The sequence below is a fragment of the Dreissena polymorpha genome, chromosome 5 (genome assembly GCF_020536995.1).
Source record: "Dreissena polymorpha isolate Duluth1 chromosome 5, UMN_Dpol_1.0, whole genome shotgun sequence".
In the NCBI taxonomy this organism is placed as follows: Eukaryota; Metazoa; Mollusca; class Bivalvia; order Myida; family Dreissenidae; genus Dreissena; species Dreissena polymorpha.
Genome location: NC_068359.1, coordinates 1,108,151 through 1,124,901, shown reverse-complemented (window position 1 = coordinate 1,124,901; position 16,751 = coordinate 1,108,151). Strand labels below are relative to the sequence as shown.

General features: G+C 37.0%; 2 protein-coding genes across 2 annotated transcripts; both read right to left on the bottom strand.

Annotated features, from left to right (window-relative positions):
* Window positions 1-411: 411 nt before the first annotated feature.
* Window positions 412-8,003, bottom strand: LOC127881236 (uncharacterized). The gene is made up of 4 exons (XM_052428974.1): window positions 7,949-8,003; window positions 6,222-6,500; window positions 772-870; window positions 412-482 (listed from the first exon to the last, which is right to left on the bottom strand). The coding sequence occupies exons 1-4, from the start codon at window positions 8,001-8,003 to the stop codon at window positions 412-414; spliced, it is 504 nt and encodes a 167-aa protein (XP_052284934.1).
* Window positions 8,004-11,654: 3,651 nt separating this feature from the next.
* On the bottom strand, window positions 11,655-14,441 carry LOC127881235 (transmembrane protease serine 13-like). Its single transcript, XM_052428973.1, has 3 exons — window positions 14,432-14,441; window positions 12,551-12,670; window positions 11,655-12,094 (listed from the first exon to the last, which is right to left on the bottom strand). The coding sequence occupies exons 1-3, from the start codon at window positions 14,439-14,441 to the stop codon at window positions 11,655-11,657; spliced, it is 570 nt and encodes a 189-aa protein (XP_052284933.1).
* Window positions 14,442-16,751: the final 2,310 nt, after the last annotated feature.

Sequence of the window (16,751 nt, the reverse complement as noted above, 5' to 3'; positions counted from 1 at the left end):
GTGGTCAATGTAATAACAAACTCTATATAATGCCTTTAGCTCACCTGAGCCGAAAGTCTTAATGGTGAGCTTAGGTTATTGTATCTCGTTTGTTTGTCAAATCTTCCAAATTATGTTTGTTTTTAAATGGACCATGCTCTGTGAACAGGGGGTTCAATGCATGTGCGTACAGTTTCATCCCAGATTAGCCTGTGCAGGTCGACATTTCGACCTAAACTGGATTTTTGCTAAGAATAGACTTTCTTTAAATAAAAATATATCATGAAAGCGGAATATTAAATTCAACTTTCTCCACATTTTGAACAAATTAATGTAACCATGGATGACAGAAGACTCACAGCTTTAAACGATGATGCAAACTTAACAGGCATAATGAGTTATCATGAAGGTTGTTCCCCCCCCCCCCCCACATTATGAAGTCTTGAGGGCCAAAGTTGTTCTCTTGTTTTGGTTCTTCTTCATCAATATTAGGTCATTCATACCTGTAGGAAATAGTGAAAGACTAGAACAATAATTTACAAGTCATGCACAGCAAATTATTGATACAATTTATCATTTCATGAAATTATTTAAGTGGAAACTACCTTATTATTATTATAATTAAGCCCTCAATAAACATACCAGGCCTTGAATCCTTTCAAAGTGCTCCTTCCATCTCTGAGCCTCTTGGCCTTGGTTTGAGCACTGGTCCTCGCTTCCTCAACGTCTTTCACCAATCGGGCAACTTAACCAGTGCCCTGTGCCTCCCCAGACAGGCCCTGAGGTGCCAACTCAGGCTGGGATAGATGGACTCCTCAGAGATGGAAGGAGACAGTTGGTTTGCCGGCGTCTGGGGCGTCTGTTGGACTGTGCTTGGGGTGGACCTTGGCCCTGTAAAAAATATAATAATTATTAGGGCTATACAGTGCTTACTCTTCAGAATAATATACATCTATCGAGAAAACTGAATATCCAAGACTACAACAAACTAATTCCATAACATATTTTCATGTTTGTGATGGCTTGGACCATTCTAAATGAGGTGAACACAATTTTTGTAAGTGTGTTTAAAATACCCAATTGCCTTCATCTGCTTTAAAATATTGCATGTTTTGACTTTTACTATATGTACGATCAACCTTTTTCTCTTAAAAACATCAAACATTCCCTGTTGCATATTGACCTGTTTAAGAGCCTTGTTATTGAAAATAAAAAAACAATTTGTAATAGAGTAATTTGTACAGAAATGAACGAGGACATAAAACCATTACTACCATGAATTTACCAATAAGCTTAATACGCACAAATTTGTGATATTTAAATTTGGCCACATTTATTCACTCATTTGCTTATTTGAGGAACAACACAAACTCTAATGAATGCATGCTTTAGGAAGATAGAAAATTGTAGTGTGTAAATAACAGAGTGTAGTAAGTTCATACACAAAAATTGTTAGATAAACAACAACTCCTATTTACCAATATTACAAGCCACATGAATTTATGCATACCAACATTCTCCTTACCATACTTATTACAACTTTGCCTGTCAACTACATTAACATCTTCTGATAACTTTTAATGCCATCACACACACAACTTTGTACCTCACGTATGAATACTTTGATTAACAAACTAATACACATACCTTCTTTGCCATGACTATGACTGTAAGACAAACTTATCAGACAAATAGACATACTTTTTTGCAACAACTATAACTGTCATACAAATACACCACGTCCCTTCTATCATCTATAACTGTGAGACTATCGCAAATACCTCTCTTCTTTTTCAAATTATGAATGTTGGATGGATAAACATATCTTCCTGTCACAACTATAATATTAAGTTAAATACACATTCATATCCTGCCACAATATCTTTCTTACCACAACAATGACTATTAGATAAAAACACACATCGTTCTTACCAAAACTATCACTGTTAAATGAATACACATATCTTTCTTACCACAACTATGACTATAAGTCTTATACGGCCCTGAAGATCGGATGAAAACTATTTGAATTAGAGAGCGGACACGAAAAGGGTGACAGACTGACGGACAGTGCGAAAACTATAAACCCCCTTTTCTTCGAAAGGGGGCATAAAAAAAACAAGGAAAAAACTTTGAATATATGCAAGCTTCCACTGTTGATTATGTCTTTAACACGATGTTCTACATGAATGATGATCAACATAGAGGTGGTTAATTCCATGTTTTACTCAAAAATGTATGCTATTCTTGAATATTCCAATTTAAATAATATTTTTTTATCTAAGATTTAAGTCTAAGAGATTAATAGCCAAATACCTCACAGGATCCACATAAACATTCAAAGGACGTTATTTTTATATTTTCCACCCTTAACATTCATATGGTAAGGGCATACATGCCATACGTCCCGGCTTGTCCGGGACAGTCCCGGAAATGAAGAACTTGTCCCGCTGTCCCGGAAATCTGTCAAATGTCCCGGAATTTACTAAATCCATATATACATGTACCTTATCTTAGGCTTAACTGCACCTCAAATCTGTGTATATCTGCAGCGTCTCCATGACAATGCCTACCCGAATAGGCAGACTACGCTACGTGTCAAAATCAATCAATTAACAGGGGTCCTGTTATCATATCGATTGTCTCACGTTCGCGGTCAAACAGAAAAGGCAGCATTGTTTAATGTGGTTGTTAATTGACTTTAATCTACTACGTCATTATTTCCCACTGCGTAAGGGCAAAGGATAGTTGTTCACACATCTGAAGTCCAACATCGCTGAGTAAAAAATTAAACACTAAGATCACGAGTGAAATGTGTATAGCAGCGAAACAAGTGTGTAACTAATGTGTGACTGTCCGGATTTTAAGTTGATGATTTACCGGTACTGTTTTGTTGTCTTTGTTTTATTGTGATTGGTTGTATGTATTGTGAATTGATTTGAGTTGACGATCAAACGGTACTGTATTGTTGTATTTTTTATTATATAAATGTTATAAATGAATAAAGGCGTATCAACAACTACGCGTTACACACGGGTCTTAATAACAATAACGCAGTGACGTCACCATCTATGTTTAGAACCCTTACACTGAAAACACGTGGCTTGTATTTAGTAACAGAAGTAGTAATGTTTAATTTGACGTTAATAGATCAAGTGTATTTCGGATAGGCTTTCAAACTTTTGCAATTAACGATGCGAAACAAAAAAAACGTACCAAAAATGCATATGTCTATAAATATCGCTACATTTTATACATGTCCCGGAAAATCGGCAAAAGTCCCGGACAATTTAACTCGATGTCCCGGAATTGGTCTGAAAAATTATGGCATGTATGTACTATAAGATGAATACACATTTCTTACAACAACTATGACTGAATGCACATACATTTTGTATCTTTCTTACAACAACTATGACTATTAGAGGAATATGCATCTTTATTAGCACAACTATGACTATTACATGAAAACACATATCTTTCATACCACAACTATGACTATTAGATGAATACACATATCTTTCTTACCATAACTATGAGTATTAGATAGATACACATATCTTTCTTTAACCACAACTATCACTGTTAGACAAATACACATATCTTTCTTACCACAACTTTGACTATTAGACAAAAACACATATCTTTCTTACCACAACTATCACTGTGAGGTGAATACACATATCTTTCGTACCCCAACTATGACTATTAGATGAATGCACATTTCTTTCTTACCACAACTATCACTGTTAGATGAATATGCATATCTTTCTAACCACAACTATTACTATTAGATGAATACACATACCTCTTTTTTACCACAACTTTGACTATTAGATGAATACACATATCTTTCTTACCACAACTATCACATTTAGATAAATACACATATCTTTCTTTGCTCTAATTATGAATGTTAGACATTAAAACACATCTTTCTTGCAACTACAATACCGGTAATTGTAAAAAAACACACATACATGTAACTTTCTTGCCACAACTATAAATGTAAGACAAATATCCATACTTTTCTTGACACAACTATTACAATCAGACAAATACAAATACCTCTATTGCCATTATTATGACTTTTAGAAGAATACATATACCTTCCTTTAATGAAAAATATCTGACAATATTTGCATGACAATCTCATTTATGAACTCCAGAATCTTTTCAGGTTATAGGAAATGGGCATTTGGCAGCAACTGATTGAATCGTCCAACAGGACAATTATAACTATATTAACTTGTGACAAACTGACGTTAAGATCTGTTTTCATGAATGGAGGATATGCTGTTAGAAATTTTACGTTTAATTGTGGCTTTATGCCATAAATATAAATTTGCTAGATTCACACATGTGTATCCATGTTTCAAGTTTCATGAAAAAATAATCAGAACTTAAAGTTATCGCAGGGTCCAGAATACCATCATTTTCAGCAGTATTTCTAGTCTATTTGTTGCCATAGCAACCAAAATTTTTGATGTAGGAATGAAATGAAATGACGTGCATAATATCCATATTGCCATCTATTCATGTTTCAAAAAATATTAAGAACTTTAAAAGTTATCACAGGATCCAGAAAAATGTGACAGACTGACTGACTGACGGACTGACTGACTTACTGACTGACAGACGGAGCAAAAACCATATGTCCCCTAGTGAAACCGGTAGGGGACTAATTACAATGGACAGGTAATTTCTAATTCTGTCTTAATATAGGTAAACACTCGTTTGGAGGCACATATATTTGGCTTATTTGTTATTTAAGTTTTTTGTTAAAAAGCCATAATAGATAAAACACCTTTTCTGTTGACAAAATTGGCTTCTGTTGTCTGGAGATGAACATGCTTAACCATATGGTGTTTGTTGTCAGTGGCAAGCGTCCAAATATGTAACAGCATTTGCAAAGCTCTGCTTTTGGAATCATTTACAGAAAACAAAGGTGACGCAAATTGTTAAGAACAATCCCAATTGACACATATTGAATACCTATATTAAGCATGTTCAGCCTCCATTGGTTATCTTAACTACTTAGTCTTTCTTGAAAACACCAAGTAAACCAATTTCAGCCTAGTGTCTATAAAACGGGCCTTTGCAAACGGCTAGACCAAGATCAGACGCCGCATGATGGATGAAGGATGAGAGAATCCACTAGGCTTAAATGGGTTAAGTTTGATCTCCTTTTTCAAGAACCGCTAAGAAGTTATGACTAAACCAACTTCATACACATTATATATATATTTTTTTTAAATCTCAAACACAATTATCTTCCATACTGGAAGGACAATTTTGTTGGATTATTAGTATCATTGCGTACCATTTGCGACCCTAGTTTTTAACGGAAGTATGTATGACTGAGTATTTATGGTAGGGACCGTATAGTGATCTATTCTGCTACTAGACAATCTTAGATAGTGTTTTTCCCAGGCCATTTTTAGCGTGGCGAAAAGCCACGCCGCCCTCACGGATAGCCACTCTGCCCAGTGTCAAGATTATTGTTAGAAAATGGGATAAGACAAACATGGTTTCATTTATATGTTAGTGGATCTGTGTATAATCAGATTCATATGCATATACTGCTTTATTATGTTTGTCGTGCTGTACAGTTTATTTAAAAAGCATGGAACTTAAATGTATCTTGCTAGATGTTTAAAATAACATTGCGAGTAAATTGATCGCTAACAATATGCAAACAGTCGTTTCCGTGACATACATCCACCGAGAAGATTACAAATAAATAAATAATGTTGTTGCTATCTATAACATTTTTATGCATCGTTGATTATCACAGACAAATACTTTGAAATTGATAATAATAGTGATTTCAATATATTATATTTTGAGGTTCTACTTCTAGAGCTTGACTTTGAGACAATTAACATGTTTATACTTATTAATGTTTTTTTTGTGGAAAACTTCAATTGGGATTTTTTAGGTCCCATTTGGGAAAAAGATATACTTTATTTCAATTGGGAATGGGTCCCCTTACTGGACCCAAATTTGAACAAACAAAAACACTGTAAGAGGAGGTGCTGTAAAGGCTTTTGATAATTTAAGCCATTCTGCTCAAGCCTATGATGCTGTAAAAGATAGGTTGAATGAAAGTGTGAGAAGGGCTTCCCTCATTATTAACAGATTTCTTGATGAGCTTGAAACCCCCATGAAACTACCTTAATAAAATACATGTTAAAATGTGTCTGAGCACCATGAAAGAACATTCAATTTTTGTTTGGTACCTCTGAGACTATCCTGGCTGGATGAGCTGGAGGGGCGGGAGGAGGCTTGAGCTTCGTTGGCGGGCGTTGTTGGCACAGCTGGCATGGCTGGCATGGGTGGGGGGGCTGGCGTGGATGCCATGTCAACTGCTGGAGCTGGCGTGCCTGGCCTGGCTGGCGTTGTGGCAGCTCGAGTGGGCGTGCTTGGCGATCCTGGCCTGGCTGGCGAGGTTGCAGCCTGTGAGAGTGTGCCTTGTGTGCCCGACCTGGCTTGCGAGATGGCAGCCTGATTGGGCGTGCCTGGCACAAAAAAATGAAACAGTTGTACATGCACAATAATTGCAACAAGAGCTGTCAGAGGACAGCGCGCTCGACTATTCGAGTACTTGACAGTATAACTTAAGCCATCATTAGGAAATTGTTCATATTCAATAATTTATTAGACGATCTTTAAAAAATAAAAAAAGGAAAAAATAAAAATAACAATTTGGGGGGGGGGGGGTAGGGGGGTGAGAGGGGGATGTGGTAATTTATTAGACAATGTTTAAAAAAAAAAAAAATTTTTGGGGGGGGTGAGGTTGGAGGGGGGGGGGGGAGGGATTCTGGTAGGGGCGTGGGGTATTGTTTGGGTGGAATCCATTGTGGTATTCAGGTAAGTGTTATTTTGTCAAAGTAATAATAAAATGTGATCATAAATAAAGAAGTTATGGCAATTTAAGCAAAAGGTTCAATTATCTAAGTGTAAAAGGGGCCATAATTATGTCAAAATGCTTGATACAGTGGTCTGCTCTTGTTTATAGGTTGGGGTCATGTTGGTAAACAAGTATGCAACATATAAAAGCAATATGTCAAAGGATATAGGAAATATTTGGGGTAGTACGCAAACTTTAACATAGATTTATCAATAATATGCATATTTTAAGTATAAAAGGGGCAATAATTATGACAAAACGCTTGATTAGAGTTGTCTGCTCTTGTTTATAGGTTGGGGTGATGTTAGTAAACAAGTATGCAAAACATAAAAGCAATATGTCAAGGGACAATGAAAATAAATGGGGTAGTACGAAAACTTTAACATTTGCTGCATATTCTAAGTGGAAAAGGGGCTACAATTATGACAAAATGCTTGATAGAGTTGTCTGCTCTTGTTAATAGGTTGGGGTCATCTTGGTTAACAAGTATGCAAAATATGAAAGCAATATGTCAAGGGACAAAGAAAATATTTGGGGTAGTACAAAAAACTTTAACATTTGCACGCAGACGCAAACGCAGACGCCGGGGTGAGTAGGATAGCTCCACTATATATAATTCATATATAATAGTAGAGCTAAAAAGACAATGAATGTTTTTATTTCATGCCAAAGATGCTTCACTAGCTATAAATTACCACTGAGAATAACCAATCTATGTTTCTGTTAAAAATTGAACCATCCGGCTAAGATCTTATTATGAAAATAAAAATGAAAGCTCAAGAACTATTGGTAGCGGAGTGTGACTTCCATATTTCTTTTATGATGAATGGCTAGTTATATTTGTTGTTTTATCAATCCATATCACCGTGTTTAAGCAACTCTATGGCTCTGTAGGGGACTACCCTGGCTGGTAGGGCTTTCCTTGCCAATTGGGAAGGAGGGGGATCTGTTGTTATTGCATTAACAATATAAAATTTGAACTGGTGTAGAAGAAACCCAACTATGTTTCCAATTATTAAAACAATGAACAACCTGTTGTCACAGCCAGTGACATACCAAACGGCCAATCCAGGCTCGTCTCAGGCGTGGCAGGCTCACTAGTTGTCACCATTGTTGGCACTGAAACATGACGCATTTAACTTGTAGGACAGACTTATGTGAGCATAACTCCCTCTGTTTCCTCTCCAGACAAATATATAACATCCACATGCAATACTTACAACACACTATCGTAGCCATCCCACTTTCGGCTTCTTAATTACTATACATCATCCAAGACGCATGTTGTATTTTAAAACAAATTTTCTTAAAGTAAAATTCATTTTAATTATTAAAATAATGACGGACGGACAGACTGACTGACTAACTGACTGACTGACTGACGAACAGACAGATGGACAGTTCAATAACTATATGCCACCCTTCAGGGGCATAAAAAAGTTATGGTGAAAGTTAAAGTTTTCGGACATACGGACAGATGCCATATATTTGACCTTTGATCTTTTAGGATGACCTTGACCTTTCACCTTTCAGAATATGAAGCTCCATAAGATACACATGCATGCCAAATATCAAATTGCTATCTTCAATATTGAAAAAGTGACGGCCAATGTTAAAGTTTTTGGGACAGACGGAAAGACGCCATATATGTGACATCTGACCTTGAAGGATGACCTTGACCTTCATCTTTCACTACTCAAAATGTGCAGCTCTATTAGATACACATGCATGCAAAATATCAAGTTGCTATCTTCAATATTGAAAAAGTAATGGTCAATTTTTAAGTTTTCGGAATGACAGACAGACGCCATATACATGTATTTTACATTTGACCTTGAAGGATGACCTTCACCTTGTCCTTTAACCACTCAAAATGTTCAGCTCCATGTGATACACATGCATGCCAAATATCAAGTTGCTATCTTCAATATTGAAAAAGTTATGGCCAAGTTAAAGTTTTTGGATGGACAGACATACACCATACATTTGACATTTGAATATGAAGGATGACCTTGACCTTCCACCACTCAAAATGTGCAGCTTTAAGAGATGCACATGTCTGCCAAATATCATGTTGCTATGTTCAATATCAAAAAAGTTATGGTCATTAAAGTTTTTGGACGGACGGACAGACTGACTGAGGGACAGGTCATCTGCTATTTGCCATCCTACCGGGGGCATAAAAAGAAAAGAATCCACGTAAGAAAAGAGTGTAAAAAGAACAAAATAAATAGAATAATCAGTAACAAAGTATATTCACTGTACAATATAGTCAATAACTTGTTGACAAAAATCACGAAATGCATGTGCTCAACTCATGAGCACATGTAAAATCCCGGAAAAAAATTGAAAAACAATCATCAACAAAATACAAGAAAAGATTTCTGAATAGAGCAGAAACGATAAATTATGCAATTCATCAATTTTAAACCCAAACCACCGCACAGAATTGAACAAAAAGACCAAAATTCAAAGCCGATGAAAAATGGCGTTCTGCACGATGTGTCTCCAGAAAAGTAAGGAAGCGGCGAAAGTCTATAAAGATTTTAACAGCAGTGTCTTTATAGATTTGAACGTCTTACCCTAACCCAAACCCTAGCTCAAGTCAAATCTTCATAGACAGGGTGAAAAAATCTCTATCGACTTGAATGTCTAACCCGAACACTAACCCTACCCCTAACCCTTACCCAAGTCAAATCTTCATAGACAGGGTGAACAAATTTCTATAGACTTTCGCCTTAACGGAAAAGTAAGATGAGTTACAGCATACATGCCATAATTTTTCAGACCAATTCCGGGACATTGAGTTAAATTGTCCGGGACTTTTGCCGATTTTCCGGGACATGTATAAAATGTAGCGATATTTATAGACATATGCATTTTTGGTACGTTTTTTTTGTTGTTTCGCATCGTTAATTGCAAAAGTTCGAAAGCCTATCCGAAATACACTTGATCTATTAACGTCAAATTAAACATTACTACTTCCGTTACTAGATACAAGCCACGTGTTTTCAGTGTAAGCGTTCTAAACATGGATGGTGACATCACTGCGTTATTGTTATTAAGACCGGTGTGTAACGCGTAGTTGTTGATACGCCTTTATTCATTTACGCTGGGCGTTTTGACATGGCAAACGCAATTCAAATTCACTTATTATTTTTAACGTTATGTTTACTCGGGCTTTAGAACAAGACAATAATAAACCTAGTGAGAATGATGTTTTTATATGCTTACTTTTTTACTCAATTTCTTTGTCGGTTAAACGTGCGCACATAAACTGCTTTTAATTTTTTACAGTACTCAGCGATGTTGGACTTCAGATGTGTGAATAACTATCCTTTGCCCTTACGCAGCGGGAAATAATGACGTAGTAGATTCAAGTCAATTAACAACCACATTAAACAATGTTCGACAATCGATATGATAACAGGACCCCTGTTAATTGATCGATTTTGACACTTAGCGTAGTCTGCCTATTCGGGTAGGCATTGTCATGGAGACGCTGCAGATATACACAGATTCGAGGTGCAGTAAAGCCTAAGATAAGGTACAAGTATGTATGGATTGTGTAAATTCCGGGACATTTGACAGATTTCCGGGACAGCGGGACAAGTTCTTCATTTCCGGGACTGTCCCGGACAATCCGGGACGTATGGCATGTATGGTTACAGTCTTGATATCCGGTTAGGTTACATTGTACTATGTTTAATCTAATCCGTTTCAGTTAGAGAGGTGACAGAATTCTGGCACTTTAAGATTTCTTGAGGAGCTAACCCTGTGACCTTGAAAGGTATAGCTAGGGATAGCAGGTATGTATTTAGGACATTAAAACTAATACTTTATAGCTACTCTATTCTCAGGCATCATTTACCATAATGCTCTGGTATTCTCCTCAAAATTCTTAATTTGGCAAAGACCAGTACCTTGGGGTCAATGGGATTTGCTTTGGCTCAAGAGTAACATTTTTATCCTGAAAGGTCACAGTCGCAGGTCAGTACATAAAGTATTCATGATGACTCAGCAAGGACCTGTAAATTTATTCTGATTAACACACACACAAGAATGGCAATGGAAGGTTTCATTAAATGTACAAGCTTTTTCATTTATTCTTTAGATTACTGAAAATGCTAGATGTTTCAGTTGAAAATGGAACCTTCCTGCCGGTACTCAAATGCTAATTATAGGTTACTTAGTGTCAGAATGAAGTTGACATGAGCTTTCATTCTGTTTTTTCATAACACAGACCACCAAAAAACATTAATTTTAAATTTGGTATGTGTTTGTTTTAATAAGTTTATTTGTTTGTTCCATGATGGAAACGAAATAAAATATATGTTAACAAGCAATGTGTTTGTGAAACACTATGTCCCCATATATTTGACCTTTGACCTTGAATAATGACCTTGACCTTTTACCACTCAACATGTGCAGCTCTATAAGATACAAATGCATGCCAAATATCAAGTTGCTATCTTCAACATTGCAAAAGTGTACCATAAAATGAGCGATTTTGACTCATATATTTGATCTTTGACCTTGAAGGATGACCTTGACCTTGACTTTTTACCACTCAAAATGTGCAGCTCCATGAGATACACATGCATGCCAAATATCAAGTTGCTATCTTCAATATAGAAAACGTTATTACAAAATGTTGGCGCAAACCTACAGACCAACAGACAGGGCAAAAACAATATGTCCCCCACTGTAGTGGTGGGGAACATAAAAAATGTGTCTGAGCACCATGAAAGAACATTCAATTTTAGTTTGGTACCTTTGAGTCTAGCCTGGCTGGTGGGGCGGGAGGGGGTCTGAGGTTGCATGGCTTGCCTTGCTGAGGTGGCGAGGCTTGCCTGGCTGGTGGGGCCTGAGGTGACGAAGCTTGCCTGGCTGGTTGGGCCTGAGGTGGCGAGGCTTGCTTGGCTGGTTGGGCCTGAGGTGGCGAGGCTTGCCTGGCTGGTTGGGCCTGAGGTGGCAAGGCTTGCCTGGCTGGTGGGGCCTGAGGTGGCATGGCTTGCCTGGCTGGGGGGGCCTGAGGTGGCAAGGCTTGCCTGGCTGGTGGGGCCTGAGGTGGCGCGGCTTGCCAGGCTGGTGGGGTCTGAGGTGGCGAGGCTTGCCTGGCTGGTGGGGCCTGAGGTGGCGAGGCTTGCCTGGATGGTGGGGCCTGAGGTGGCGTGGCTTGCCTGGCTTCCACACCGACCACTGAAAAACATAAATTTTAAGTTTGGTATGTGTTTGTTTTAATAAGTTTGTTTGTTGTTGCACTTGTGCTGCAATATGACAATAATTAGGACATTCTGTTTCTTATCAATACAGACCACCGAAAAACATTAATTTTAAGTTTGGTATGTGTTTGTTGTAGTGTTTTTCTTAGATTTATAAGTTAATTATCAGAGGTTAATTCTTGTTGAAAGATTTTCCAGTTTAACAATTTAAAAATTTGAAAATTAAAACAAAACTGTTGGAAAGCATATAATGCAAAGAAAATATGTTAGTTCGGTAGATAAGCAGTGTTTACCCACTCAGAGTCTTATACAGTAAATAAGCCATTTAGCCTTACATGAATAAGTTAATCTCTTGGATAACTTTTGAATTTATTTGATAATCACACAAACACATATTTTCTGTCAAGAGCAATAATCTCAATCACATACATACCCTGAGCATGGACCATGGGGACATGCGCTGGCTGGCCAGCTTGAACCAGCTGAAACTGGTTGACTATGGCCTGGAGCTGGTCAACCAGTGCCTTCATATCCCTGAGCTGAGCGTTAGCAGCTGAAAAGTGGAAAAATAATGCAAATAATTTAGCTTATTACCTTACCAAAAGCATGGGCAAACAAGAGATGTGTTTGTCAGAAACACAATGCCCCCTATTGCGCCACTTTGAAGCCATATATTTGACTTTTGACCTTGAATGATGACCTTGAACTTTCACCACTCAAATTGTGCAGCTCCACAAAATACACATGCATGCGAAATATCAAGTTGCTATCGTCAATATTGCAAAGTTATTGCAAAAGTTTCACCAAGGTAGTTTTGGAAGCCATATATTTGACCTTTGACCTTGAGAATGACCGTAACCTTAACCTTTTACCACTCCAAATGTGCAGCTCCACAAGATACATAACTTTTATGCATGCAAAATATACAGTTGCTATCTTAAATATCGCAAAAAATATTGCAAAAGTTTAACCAAGGTTAAAGTTTTGGAACGGAATAACAGACAGACAGACAGAAAGACAGGCCAAAAACTAATTTTAAAAGAGAAGTTTGTTTATGATAAACAATATCTTTTTACGGAAATCGGTAGCGCGTTTTACGCCATCAGATTTTGGGTGGAAATACAACTTGGGTACAGTCTAATATTGACCGGAACTTAATGTGGTTTTCTAAACTCAGCATTTTACTTAGACTTCAATCTGTTCCATGGAGTTATTAAATTTCCCAACACTTGAAGTTATAAAAAGGGAGTTCTCCACTGATTTTGCAGCTGAAGTGTCACTTAATTGTGAATGTCTGATGTTTTCATCGACTGAAAAGAACTTCCCTACATTCAATAAGATTCAGTAAATGAGAGAATTCTATATTCTTGTTATTTGAATTGACACATAGTTGTCACATAAATAAGAGGCTTCCCAGCATGTGCATTATTTTGTTAATGACGTACCATTTTGTCCAATTCCAGATAGACCTACAGTAGAACTTGCACGTCTTTCACGTCAGGAACTTGAAAGTCTTTCAAGTCCAGCAGGAGCTACAAAGGAACATCGTGATAAGGTAAATCATAAGAGGTATTTAAATTAAGAACTATGATAAAACAAGAGATGTGTGTGTCAGAAACACAATGCCCGCTAATGAGGCGCTTTTTTAAAACTCTTACCTTGAAGGATGACCTTGACCTTTCACCACTCAAAATGTGCAGCTCCATGAGATACACATGCATGCCAAATATCAAGTTGCTATAATGTCATGGCGTTTCTTCACTGTACGCCATCTTGGAATGTTGACTTGTGGGTAATTTGTGTATAGCAACACACTGCGGTATTTCCATATACCATGGCTGTTCTATATTTAAGCATCAGGTAAGAAAGCTGCACTATTTTTAGCAGATGTTAGGTTAATTTTAAGTTCATATAGTCTGTTTTAAATAGTTCAGTCATTTAAAGTCTATTATAATGGGAGAGTTCCATAATTGGTCTTGGCCGTTATTGTGACCCGGTTTTGGTCACACAGTGACCAATATGTGGTCACAGTGACCAACCTTGTGTTACAGTGACCACATATTGGTCACAAGTGGAAAGCTGCGGGTATATTATAAAGTGACCAAATTTTGGTCTCAGGGGAGCTCTAGTTATAATCTTTAAAGGGGTAACATCTATCACATATTTTTCCTTTGAAAAGTAAGTTTAACATTAACAAAAGTGACATTGGTATTGGACCATTGAATTTTGAGATATAAATAATAGCTTGTTTTGAATTCTTTTAATTATTGAGTAATTCAACTACTTAGTCTAATTTTAACAACATTTTTTGTACCTGAATACATTTAGAGAAGCACCATTGAATCTTTGTCATCCATTATTATTATGTTAGTGACTATGCTTATAACTTGTCAGAAAACTTTAAGTCTGATAAATAACACGTTTCATTGAATAAATTTGAATATTTAATAAGTTATAAACGTTAATTATGAATAAACTTGTTGAACATTTAATACCAGAATTGCGTTATAGATTATGAATTGAGTACATGTACCACGGAACGCAAGAATATTGGTAAACATTTGCTGTATATGGTAAGAATATTTGTTCAACTTGCGATGCAGTTTGTGGAAGCCAAGAATAAATATGTGTATGAACAATTGAATATAAATTGTTTTAATGCATACCTTAATTTATTGGGATAACAGTCAATATATTCCTCTTACGATTATCTCTTTTATAACATGAATGTGCAACATCCAGTACATTAACTATATATCATATGAGTGCTGTTCTTGGAAAACTGGGCTGAAAGCATGTTCAAAAGTGTCGTTTTCGATAAGTATTTAGAGTCCAAACAGGCTTCTAAGGGACAACTCTTTCCTCCTTAACTGGGTTTTTGTTAAAAAGAGACTTTAAGGCCATTAACGGGAAGTGTTTTCCCTGATAATCCTGGGAGAAAATAGTGTATAGGGTACTTGATTTTAAGTATGCATTTAGTACAAGGATTATGTTTGTGTTCTTTTCATTCAATTTTTAAAATCAGTAACCATAGAAACAGATAATTATTCAACATTCATTTTAAATTGTAACAAGAGTTCCGCAGTCGGGGACATATGCCCCCAAACCTATTTCAATAGAGGTCATCTACTATCCAAGGCCAATAAACACGTGAAGTATCATGCCAATCGGTCAATTTGTTGATGTGTTATTGATCAGAAACAATTTTTACACTTATTGTGACAGTGATCTTGACCTTTGACCTTGTGACCCCAATTTCAACAGGGATCATCTACTGTCCAAGGCCAATGCACATGGGAAGTATCAAGCCAATCGGTCCATTTGTTGACAAGTTATTGATCAGAAAAGATTTGACCACGGATTGTGACAGTGACCATGACCTTTGACCAAGTTACCACAATTTCTATAGGGGTCATCTACTGTTCACGTCTAATGCACATGGGAAGTATCAAGCCAATCGGTCAATTTGTTTACAAGTTATTGATCTGAAACAATTTTCACACTTATTGTGATAGTGACCTTGACCTTTGACCTCGTGACCCCAATTTCTATAGGGGTCATCTACTGTCCAAGGCCAATTAACATGTGAAGTATCAAGCCGATCGGTTAATTCGTTTACGAGTTATTGATAGGAAACAACACTTAGTGTGAAAGTGACCTTTGACCTTATGACCCCAATTTCAATAGGGATCATCTACTGTCCAAGGTCAATGCACATATCAAGTATCAAGCTAATCTGTCCATTTGTTGACAAGTTATTGATTGAAAACGATTTTCACACTTTGTGTGATAGTAACCTTAACCTTTGACCTAGTGACCCCAACTTCAATAGGGGTCATCTACTCTCCAAATGCACTTGTGAAGTATCAAGCCAATCAGTCAATTGTTGACGAGTTATTAATCGGAAACGATTTTTCGACTAAGTGTGATAGTGACCTTAACCTCTGACTTAGTGACCCCAATTTCAATAGTGGTCATAAACTGTCCAAGGCCAATGCACATGTGACGTATCAAGCCAATCGGTCAATTCGTTGACGATTTATTGGTCTGAAACGTTTTTCACACTTAGTGTGATAGTGACCCTGACCTTCGACCTAGTGACCCCAATTTCAATAGGGGTCATCTACTGTCCAAGGCCAATGCACATGTGAAGTGTTAAGCCAAGCGGTCAATTGGTTGACGAATTATTGATCGGAAGCGATTTTCTCAATTAGTGTGATAGTGACCTAGACCGTTGACCTAGTGATCCCAATTTCAATAGGAATCATCTACTATCCAAGGTAAATTTACATGTAAAGTATCAAGCCAATCGGTCAATTCATTGACTAGTTATTGATCGAAAAACGATTTTCACACAAAGTGTGACAGTGACCTTGACCTTTGACCTAATGACCCCAATTTCAATAAGGATCATCTACTGCCCAATGCCAATGAACATGATAAGTATCATGTTAATCGGTAAATTCGCTGAAGAGTTATTGATCAGAAACGATTTTCACACTTATTGTGACAGTGACCTTGACCTTTGACCTTGTGACCAAAATTTTCGTTGACGAGTTATTGATCAGAAACAAACTGGTCTACTGACAGACTGACCGACCGACAGATATCCATCAAAACAATAAATCCCCTTT